This window comes from Sinocyclocheilus rhinocerous, unplaced genomic scaffold (genome assembly GCF_001515625.1).
Source record: "Sinocyclocheilus rhinocerous isolate Xijiao unplaced genomic scaffold, SAMN03320098_v1.1 scaffold1132, whole genome shotgun sequence".
Classification (NCBI taxonomy): domain Eukaryota; kingdom Metazoa; phylum Chordata; class Actinopteri; order Cypriniformes; family Cyprinidae; genus Sinocyclocheilus; species Sinocyclocheilus rhinocerous.
The window spans coordinates 164,044-175,548 of record NW_015639512.1 but is presented as its reverse complement, the minus strand read 5'-3'; the positions used below and the strand labels follow the sequence as shown (position 1 = coordinate 175,548).

Below are 11,505 nucleotides of genomic sequence, written 5' to 3'. Positions count from 1 at the left end.
GGAAAAATGAATAAACAGCTTGAATATTTGATTTCTACACGTGGGCGGGAATTAAACGCCCCTTTCTGCTGATTGGTCAGCCGAAGATCAAACCGTGCCGTCATCAGTTCTTCCACAGTATCACGCAGCAGAATAATAGTCCCCCACTGCTGCTGTTGTATGGATTCTTAACGCATTCATTGCAACTACATTTCATCTTTTTTCATCAAACAGACTAATGAATAGCTCGACACAACTCGTACCGGGGCAGAGTTTGGACAGGGCTTTCTTCTGTGTAGACAAGCAGTTCTTAAAGTGATAGAGGGTCCGCAAAATAATTTGCTATAGCCTACCGTATTTCCAGACTGTGTGTGCATTTCTGCGCTTGACTGTAGTCGCGTCTGTCTGCTTATTGAGTTTATTTAACCCATCGCAATTTATTGGAACTGTGTGAACTAGAGTGACTATTCACCTTAATGTTGTTCTAAAGGCTTATTCCTTAATTAACACAAAAAATGTCCTGCTTGCACAGAATGGTGACTTTAGTTTTTTATTTTTTTTTAAGCGGATGCATATCTGTCGTAAAATAATCCTATGCATCTCGTGGCGTATATTCCAAACGTTCTGAAGGTATACTGTGGGTTTGGTGAGAAACAAACCGAAATGGCAAGTCATTATATTTTATGGAATATAAAATATATATTTTAAATATATAAGTGAGTGCAGCTCACGCCGCGCACAAGTGCATATCCTTTTGAGATAGCCTATCAATTATAATCAATTTTAATAAAACACAAGACTACATTATAAAACTCTAACAGTAGGCTATTTAATATCTGTTGTTCTCCGGTTGTCAGTCAGAATCACAGTTCTTGTGTGAACATTATAGGCCTATATATACCCAAGCCAATTTAATATTCTTTCTTTTTTGTCTTAGTGTTTAAAATATTTATTTAGAAACGAATGAATTAATGACTTAATTAAACAAACAGACTTACTGGGTGAGCAGGGTAGGCTATGACAGCCGTCATATCATACCCTGCCATGCCCAGCTGATGCAAAGAATAGAATTTATATCTACACAGAAGAAAGCCCTGTCTAGACTCTGCCCTGGCACAAGTTGTGTTGAGCTATTCATTAGTCTGTTTAATGAAAAAATATTAAATGTAGTTGCAATGAATGCGTTAAGAATCCGTACAACTGCAGCAGTGGAGGACTATTATTCTGCTGCGTGATACTGCGGAAGAACTGATGATGGCACTGTTTGATCTTCGGCTGACCAATCAGCAGAAAGGAGCGTTTAATTCTCGCCCACATGTAGAAATCGAATATTCAAGCTGTTTATTCATTTCTCTACCCCTGAACGAAAAACGAAAATTTAAGCTGAATTACTTTCAATATTAAAAATAAAAAGACGAATGAACGAATGATACACTGATTGTAGGCCAACATGAAAGGCTAATTTGGATTTTTATACATTCCTAATTGAGTTTTATTTGAGTATAATAACTTCTATGGTTAAGATTAATATTAACGGTTGTGAACTTTGAAACCATTAGCCGCTTTTCCACTGTCGGGCCAGTGCGAGCCAGTGCTTTAAATGGGCCTGGTGGGGCTAATAGCCTCAGACCTGTAGCACTGAGGCCAAAATCACGCTGCGTTTCCACTGTCGGGCCAGAAGCTCCGCTGCGCTTCACTAAAAACCACCCTTTACACGCCTCTCAGGAACAACGTCACGCAACCCCATCATTTCACCAACAAAGAGAAGTTATCAGAAAACTAATAAGAAATAAGTCACTGGAACTAGCGAGATCACAAAACGAACATGATAAAAGCGGACGTTTGTTTGCATGCTTTGTTAAAGATTTAAATCCAAAAGCATCGATGTTTTACAATAATAAGTGATGCATTGATCATAATGAATTAATTTATCAGAATTGAAAATTAGTCACACAGAAATAAAGCGGTATGAACATAGCCTAACTACTTATTCAGTTGAGTCTGTTTCTGTTTATTTGTAGTCCCAGTATATACATCACATTTAGAAAGAATGAACATTTCTATATTTTTATAAAAGCTCCTGAACAAAAACCATTATTATATTTTTATGACATATGCGGAGCTAAACTCTCGAGACGAGACTTATGACAGATAAAATATGCTACTAAATAAATGCACGATTGTGATAATAAAAATAAGAAGCTGACATCTGATTTCTTCAAGCGGTTAGGCCCAGCTGGCCCGCTTTGGCCCAAGGTTTTCGTTGGGCCAAAAAACCCTGGCCGTTGGCCCAGAGGAAGCACCGACGAGGCACGATCAAGCCCCGGAAGTGACAGTAGAAACGCGACTGGCCCTGGCATGCACTAGCACGCCCGCTTTTGGCCTGACAGTGGAAACGCGGCTATTGTGTGCATGCTGTCAAGTTGCTACTTGAGAAATACAACAATTATCTGTGTACATGCTATATTAACTGCTATGCACTAACATTTACTAAATTTATCATTTTATACAATGCACTTTCAATTACATTGACAAAAATACCTGGGGGATTACAACAGCTTGTCACTGGGGCAGTAGCCTCAAAAGGGCACCTTTGTACCTTCTTTACCGTTTCTTTACCGTATTATAAAAGTACATACTGTATTACTACCTTAAGGGTACATATTACTACTCTAAGGTATATGCACCATTTAGAGGGTAAAGAAGGTACAAAGGTGTTCCTTTGAGGCTACTGCCCCAGTGACAAGCTGTTGTACCCATAAAGGTACCATTTTTGTACATTTTGTCCTTATAGTGCTTAATGGACCACAATTTATGTTCTTATGTAGCAACTTTTCAAAGTTTACAAATTCACATTTGAACCGTGACTTTGTAATTTATGTTGTAGAAAAACATATTTTAACTTATCTGACAACAAAATTATCTATTCTGAGAAAAGCCTTTTAAAGGAAACCCATTATATTGGTCTGAACAGCAAACTGAACAAACTGAACAGCTCTATAGCTGTCCCGCAACGCTTTTGCTTTTCATGCCAAATGAATTTGATGGATCATGCACAGCAATCATGTTGAGCTTATTGTTCTCAGTTTCCCAGGAGAGTCACATATAGATGGATTTAAAGAAGTCAAGAAATTTAAAGAAATTTAAAGAAATTCAAATGGTATTTTAACTCAAGCATAAGCCCTTACCGTATTTACTGTAACTCTACATCTACGGTGTAATTACTAGCTAGCATATATAGAAAGCATCTGTGGACTATTTACAAAGTAGTGCTGAGTGGTACATCTTTTTATTATTGAAATACTTTAATCAAGGATGGAAAAGGAAGCAATTTATTTCACTGAACAATACAAAAATGGGTGCCCCCCTCAATTTCAGATTTCTCTATACTGCTTTTTGTCTCCCAAAATCCTAAAGGTGTAGTTACAGCTGCGCAAAGTATCAGTAGTTAATCACTACAGATGCTAAAACACTATTATATTAACACGTTAGACTAGATGACTGAGTAAACATGTGTTGTGCCTTGTACTAAATCATAAATCATAACCAATAACATATCTCTTTAAAAGTATGTCTGATTGAATCACAGTCTAGAAATATGATGTCCCTTTTATAAATGTGATATGTGTGTATGTGGGGGAAAATAATGTTTAAAATGTTGTGTTAGTAATAAGTCAAGGAGAACCACATAACTCACAAACAATTTGACTAATTTCATAATTTCCGGAATATGACCTGATTAACACAACGTTCCCCTGCTCAGTAAATACACATTTTGTATCCTGAATACACTTAAAATATCTAAAACTTGCTTTTAAGGAAAACAGCATACGTGTACAATTCTCAATTACAATACCGATAAGTCCTAACTACAATTATTGACTAATTTTATATGATTTGACTGACTGTTATTTAGTATTAAATATCAAATCAGGTAATGGCATTTAAAAAATCGCATTGTTAGGTGCTTTTCTGAAACTATGAATTTAGTTTCGGATTATATTGCATTTCTATTATTTTATATTAATTAGTGCACTACAACGTATGTTTCATGATTACATGCACAGCCTTCTTGTATACTGGAAATACAATCATTTAATTTCAATATTTCACTGCATTTGATAGTGCGTACTATCAAAGCTTTTGCATAATTCTGCTGCTCCACTGCACTCTGTTAATTAAATATCTAATGTATACATTGGGAAATTTATATTAATAAATAAATATGATCTTTATTTCATAATTCATATAGTTTTTGTTACTTAGGCATTTATTCAACAATTGCAATCTGAATTACAGAAATGAAAATCTATCGCTCAGCACTACTGTAGTTTTGTACTTTCTACGTAGCTTCACAAAATGACTGCTCCTGTAATTCTCATACAGTTTTTCTCATAAATGTTCTATAACTGTGACCTTGACTTCCACACACACTCAAACTTATTGATTTATTTATTCAAATTAAGAATATCAAATGCAAAACAGATGCTGAATCTGCCTTTCCATTATGTTTCATTTTTTGGGGGGATTTGTCCTAATCATCTAGTCCAAAGCCCTGGATATTAATTCTCCTTTAAACATTTTCCATTTTAAGTGACTTGTTCTGTATTTAAGGGACCATCTGAATTTGTCTCCACAGGACACACACAGCATGTGGAACCTATATGTACAAAATGTGCATACACGGAAAAAAAAAAATTAAATCAAATATTTTCATGAAATCATGTAATTAAATCTATCTATCTATCTATCTATCTATCTATCTGATCTATTTATTTATTTATTAATTTATTGGTTTGCTTTCAGGACATTCAATCTCCATGTGCCACCATAATAAAAAAGAAATGAGACACTGTGACACTTATGGAAAATTAAATTTATGCTCCATATAGTTAGCATAGAAAAATAGATATTATGTTAAAAAATATAAGATAAACATTCCTTAACACAATATATTTTTATGTACTAAGTAGTTTATTTAGAACAGAGGCTATATGACACTATTTTGTTTACTGAAAATAAATATCATCATGCAAAAAGTTCAGACAATATTTGTCTGTTAAAAATTAAGCTCATTTTAAGCCACTGAAGAGAAGAGGAATAAAAATCACTTCTGAACTAGTGTGATTTTAAGAAAAGTTGGTAGACAGCTTCTTGTTAAATTCCATTTGTTGTTGCAGGACCACTTTTTTCTTTTTGTTTTTCTTTTTATAAAACCATAAAACAATTTAGAGTATACCCGGGTTTCCATCCAAAGTTGCGAATTTTACATATGCGTAAAATTGAAATATTGCATAAAACATTTGCGAATAAGCACCGTTTCCATCCAACGAGTCAAAGAGCTCAAAGTCACATGACTTTTTTTATGCGCATGGAGGAATTTATTCGGCAAATGCATTTCCATCTCCCATTATTCGCATTAACCCTTTTTTTTTTGCACAAGTCAAAAACCACCTCGCTAAAGTTTTAGCGAGCGCGTAAAAACTTTTTGCAAATTAAGGGATTTTTATTCAATATTTGGCATTTAATCACTCGTTTCTGATGTGATACTTCAAAATGCGCATACAAACGGAGATGGAAACAGCTATTATGATACACCATTATGTCAGTACAATTATTAAAGAGTGTAAAAGTTTAATATACAATATTACAATAAAATTATTTATTGAGATTCGCCAGCGTTTAGGCCTGTTCCCATTGAGTGGTAACAAATGTTTTCATTCCTAACTATCAAAAGTAATTTCACAAATATTCAAGCAGTAAGATATATCTTAGACATATCATAAGAGTACATTATGAAATTCACTATTTATGATCATTATATTTTATAGCTGGATTTTGTCAGTGCATTGGCATTTTAAACTTTAGTTTCAAACGTTAAAAATACCAATTTAAAAAAAAAAATCAAGCATCCATTAAAACAGCTATCCATTGAAACCATCTTAAATCCATTAACTCTAAGCCTAGCCAGTGATTTGGCATTAAAGACACTGTCAACTGCCCTTGCTCCTTTTGTGACGCACAGAGTGGCACGGTTTGAATGTACTGACACCGTCATCACTAGTGATGTAATTATGAACTCATCAATCTGTGGGTGGGCTCTTGCTGTTGTGTGTCCTGTTGCACATGGGAGATATTCATGTATATAGTTTAACTGATCTAACAGTTGACATAATTAGAGAGTATGAGATGATAGCCTTCAAATATTACAATTATTGCATCAGTGCTTAATGAATGGACACTTTTGTTTGTTTGTTATGCTACATTAAAGGGATAGTGCACCCAAACCTGAAAATTATTTCTGGTCAGTTATTTAGTCAACCTCACTTTGTCTCAAACCTACATGACTTTCTTCTAAGCCCAAAAGAAGATATGTTTAAAAAAAAAAAGAACTGTTTTTTTCCATATAATGAAAGTCAGATCCAACTTTTGTGATGAAAGAAACATGTAGGAATGACATGAGGTTGAACAAATGATGACAGAATTTTCATTTTTGGGTGAACTATCCTTTTGTTTGGGTTTGTAGAATATTTTGCCTCATCTTTTTATTCTGTCAGAAATAAGAGATTCACATTGAAAAACAGTGACTGGATGTCTGGGGGAAAATGTATGGATTTTAAATGTGTAAATTGATATTCTGTTATTATATTCTAAATGTCCATGGTGTGGAAATATGCTATTTCATGATGAGCTTTATCGAAGGAAGGGGTTTTAGCCATAAGAAAACAGCTAAAAGGGAACCATGCATTATATTTTTGTGGTGCAAGAAGTACCTAGGAACTGTTATTCAACATATAATTTATTGGTTTAGGCTTATCACTCATGTTTTCTATATATTGCATCGTCAAGAGCGTATACATTCTTCTATAAATCAATTGATCCATACTAAGTAAAATAATGTTTTATTCCCTCAGAGGTGCAATAGACTGATGAATTGTTCCCGTTTTCATTCGTTTTTGATTTGCTAAGAGACATGTTCAGGGAATGGAAAGATGTTTTTTTTAAAGGTGCTGAAGATATCGCAGATGTTCTCACGATCTTCATTCATTCTATGCAAGTCCTTTGTTTATCTGTGCCTGTCACTGGCATGTGTCGATTTCATTTTAAACAGCACTTGAAGGGCCATGAAAATGAAGCCCTTGGATATTTTTTTGACAAACATTGCATGAATCTCAGGCATTTATTATAACCCTTTGCCTCTTTTGTTGCTGTTACTATACTGTTGTTATAAGTATTGCATTTGTTTGTTATGCTAATTCATACTGTTTTAAAGTAGCAGCTACATTTTTTTTACCACTGTCAATACAGTAAGTAAAGAAAATTATGTAAAGTATGGTTATAAACAAATAAGGCAATGTATCCTCTGTATCTGTGAAATGTAGATGCCATGATGATGATTTATTGGGATAATGGGATTTAATGGGATCACCAAAAACCAAAAATGATTTTTGAAAATGTAGCTTGCTTATAATTTAATGTCAAAACTACCATGAAATCACGCTTCCCCTCTATTAACAGATGTTACATTTGTCCAAACTATATTATTTATATGAGTGGAGTTCTAACAATATGGCTATCAAGATTAGGAGGATTAAATGCTCTTAATTTTCACCCCAAAATGAAAATTCTGTCATCATTTACTCACCCTTGTCTCATGACTCTATGACTTTCATGTCCCTCATAAACCAAGGGTTTGGAATTAATTGAGAGTGAGTTAATGATGACTTATTTTTTATTTTTATTTTTTTTTAAGTCCTTTAATATTTCAAAACTTGTTATATGTGCTTCTCTTTCCAAATTAACTGTGATTTGTTTTTTTTGTTTGTTTTTTTGTTTCTCTGTGTAAACATGCCTTATGTACTAATTTTATTTTCAGAGATAAATATAAAAAAAAATGAAATCATTATCAGATATGTCATGGATTGTGCAGGTGTTTTCAATCATTTGACATCAGAATTTCATGTGGGATCATAGCTACACTGCTGTGCTCAATGAAGTGTTCAATAGAAGAAAACAAGTGAACCATTTTGAAAGTATGTTTCTTCTATAAGCAAACATATTAACATAATAGGCAAAATTAAAAAAAAAACAAATAAAAAGAATATTACAAATGCATACACCTCTCGGACCCTTTAATTTACAAATATTTAACCACAAACTTAAAGTCGCTTGCAAATATGTCATTAACATGGACATCAACTCTAACTTGGCATTTTAGAATTAAAAAAAGGAAAATCCCTTACAATACCCCAGACAGAATGATATGCTACAATTTTGAATCATACTTCTGTGAAATCCTGTGAAATTCACAAATGAATAAATTTGTGGCAGAAGCTATTTTTTTAATGATCATAATTAAGTTTAAATTGTGAATGTTGTCTGTATATTTTAGTTGCTGCATATTTTAGGTACTGTTGATGAAGATTAGCTGTATAGCTTCCCAGAAAATGCAACTCGAGTTTATGAGGGGACAGGATTTTGCTATAAAACTATGTTTCCCATCAATGTAAGAATGGAAATGATGATAACATTTCTAGACAAAGCATTAGTTACAGACTTACTTCACATCCATTGGCTGAAAATTTGCTGAAAATGTATTCACCCTCAGGTCATCCAAGATGTAGAATCGTAGTTTTTTTTTTTGTTTTGTTTTTTTAATCAGAGCAGATCTCAAGAAATTTAGCATTGCATCACTTGCTCACCAATGGATCATTTGCGGTGAATGGGTGCCGTCAGAATGCCGTCCAAACAGCTGATAAAAACATCACAATAATCCACACGACTCCAGTACATCAATTAAATGCTATTCATTTAAAGCTTTGCATTTTGACAGTAAAACTCTAAAAATTATTTGCCAAGTGCACCCAAAATCGAGAATTTATAAATTCCAGTGTTGACTTTTTGTGTTAGAATTGTTTGTTTTTTCTTGTTAAATTTGTGCATTTTATTCATGTTTAGGCAGAATTTCACAGAATAAAAGTGGCTTGCTAGATGCATGATGACAGATCCAACACTTGATTTGCCAAAATTATTCAAATATGATTAAAACAATGGAATTATTGTATCTTAATCACTTGGTTAGTATGCAATTCTAAAAAAAAAATAAAATAAAATAAAAATAGCATATGCATATCACTTACAGTAATGATAAATAAATTAAACATCCAATTTTATTTACTCTAGTTATAAAAAATTTAGACCTTTTTTGTTATTTATTTTATTTATATCACTTATGTCATCATTTATAAAGCATAAAATTTTAAATTAATTAGTATGAGGTTTTTATGTAACTTTTTTTTTTTTGCCAAATACTATATTCTAGCTTCTTGCTGTAGTTCAGTACACTAAAGGCACCAGCACGAAATTCTTTGTGAATTCGCCTAATTGTGTTTGTTTGTTTGTTGTTTCTTTGTTTATTACAAATAAAGACACATACATATCATCACTGCAGAGAATGCATGAGTCAGGGATAGTGTTTAGGTTTTTATATTATATAGTGTTGAATTATTTGGCCATGTGTTTTTTTCTGAGTTTATTTATTTTAAATTTACTTCTTACTAAGCTATCCTTTTTTTTTTTTCATTTTAGGGGCCCGTAGCTTAGCTGGGGGGCGTAGAATGTACGGTAGGTCTGATAGGGCTCCTTTGTAATATACCTGTTGTACTTCATTTCACATCATTGTTTTGTCTACTTTCATATTATCTAGTGAAGCATTATTTTTATAAAAAAAATGTATTTGAGGCAAATATTTACATTTATAATTACAAATACATTACATAAAGTTAAAAAACTTCATTTCAACATTTTTATTTTAATCTTAGAAGGATTTCTTTGTCTGTTTTTAAACACATTTTTTTAATTATTATTACTCTTGATTTTTTTGTGTTGAAGTGTTTGATTTGTTATTTGAATTCACAGGGGATCGTGCATGAATACAGCATCAATAGCATAAATTAACCTGAATAACTTTTTAATAAATATGTGATATAACTGTAGTGGTCCTAAGTAAAAGTCTTAACATATTTATAAAGTCTTAACATATTCAGCCAATAAGCACATGTTATTTAAAAAGGGATAATATTTTTTTAATTTAATATTTAATTGAAACACTACAATATTTAAATGAAAATGTCGTAAAGTGGGATTGTAATCATTTAAAATCTTTTTTACCTCAATTCCAAGTGACAGCAGCTTTTTACAGTCACTAATTACAGTAGGACAGGGTAGCTGTATTTAGGAATGTACTGATAAAAATTTAAAATTATATAAATTATATAAACTGGAAAAAGTAAGATTTTTCACTAGAATGTTTCAATAGAGTTTTCAGAATGTTGTGTGGAATGATTTTAGTTGATTGTAGTTCCCTATTTAAATGGTCTCTCACATTGTGTTTATGACTTTTGGGGGAAACTCAGAATACTGAGTTTTCCTCAGAATACTGAAGCCTGATTTGTTGACATTTGTGCAGCTGCACAAAGCTATGGCATTTCAGCCCACCAAAATGGGAGGAGCCAACTGCCTATATAAGTTGGTGCTAATTGCCACTTTATTAGAATCTTTTTCCTTCAGCGTGAAGGTCATCTCCTCGCTGAGCTCTGAAGACAAAGAACGAAGAAGCCCGCTACTTGCTGTAGAAGAGCCCTTGCAGAGGAAAGACACTTAAAAGACTTAGCGCTTCTCCCCTGTGTCCGTCCAGCAACAACTCAGAGCAAATTTCCTCTTCTAAACAAGCAAATTTCTGTGCTGTTTGTTTCAAAATGCCACTCCACGAATGTGGTATCCTGTACGATCCAGTTTGGATAGCGAGCTCAACCTCACAAAGGCCTTTGAAGAGCTCAGCTTGGGTTGGTCGACCGCAGAAGAGCCCGTCCACAGCTGTCTGGATGAATGGTATCTGCCAGGGTGCCGGCAGTGAGGCTCCCGTCAGAGACCAGGACCATTCTTTCCCAAAGTTCATGACGAAATAACCAAGTCGTAGCATCTCCCCTACTTTGCTCAAGTCAATTCTTCTGCTTTGACCTCCATTGATGGTGCTGAGCAAAAGGGATATGAGAAGTAGGGCTGGGACAATAAATCGATGCATCGCGATTCGTGGATCGATTCTGAGATTTTCGGAATGCATCATGATTCTCTCTCGAATCGATTATGAGCTTAGTTTTTAACAGCAGATGGCGCTCTAGGTTAGTTTTTAACCGCACACTCAAATGCTCATGAAGAAGAGCGCTTGAGCGTTCGGCTGAGTAATGTAAGTGGTTAAATTTACTTGCACATCGGCTTTTATGCTTCATGATGCGAGATTAACGTAAACACAGCCCACTGTAAACATCCTTGTAATTCGCTTCAACCTTTTCAAACTTTATGAATGGTTATTTTAGGTTCAAATGGTGCGTGTGTGAGGAACTGGAAGCAAGCAGAATACGGCTATTTCTAAAGCACCCAGTGCCATCTGCTGTTAAAAACTAAGCTCAGAATCGATTCAAGAGAGAATCGCGATGCCTTCGGAAAATCTAAGAATCGATGCAGAAT

General features: G+C 33.8%; 1 protein-coding gene across 1 annotated transcript in view; it reads left to right on the top strand.

Annotated features, from left to right (window-relative positions):
- Positions 1 to 9,579: 9,579 nt before the first annotated feature.
- Positions 9,580 to 11,505, top strand: part of LOC107751295 (disks large-associated protein 2-like) — a 30,873-nt gene continuing 28,947 nt past the window's right edge. Inside the window, exon 1 of the mRNA XM_016566977.1 lies at positions 9,580 to 9,603. Within this exon, the coding sequence (XP_016422463.1) occupies positions 9,597 to 9,603 (7 nt within the window). The 5' untranslated portion in view covers positions 9,580 to 9,596. The remainder of the gene's footprint in view (positions 9,604 to 11,505) is intronic.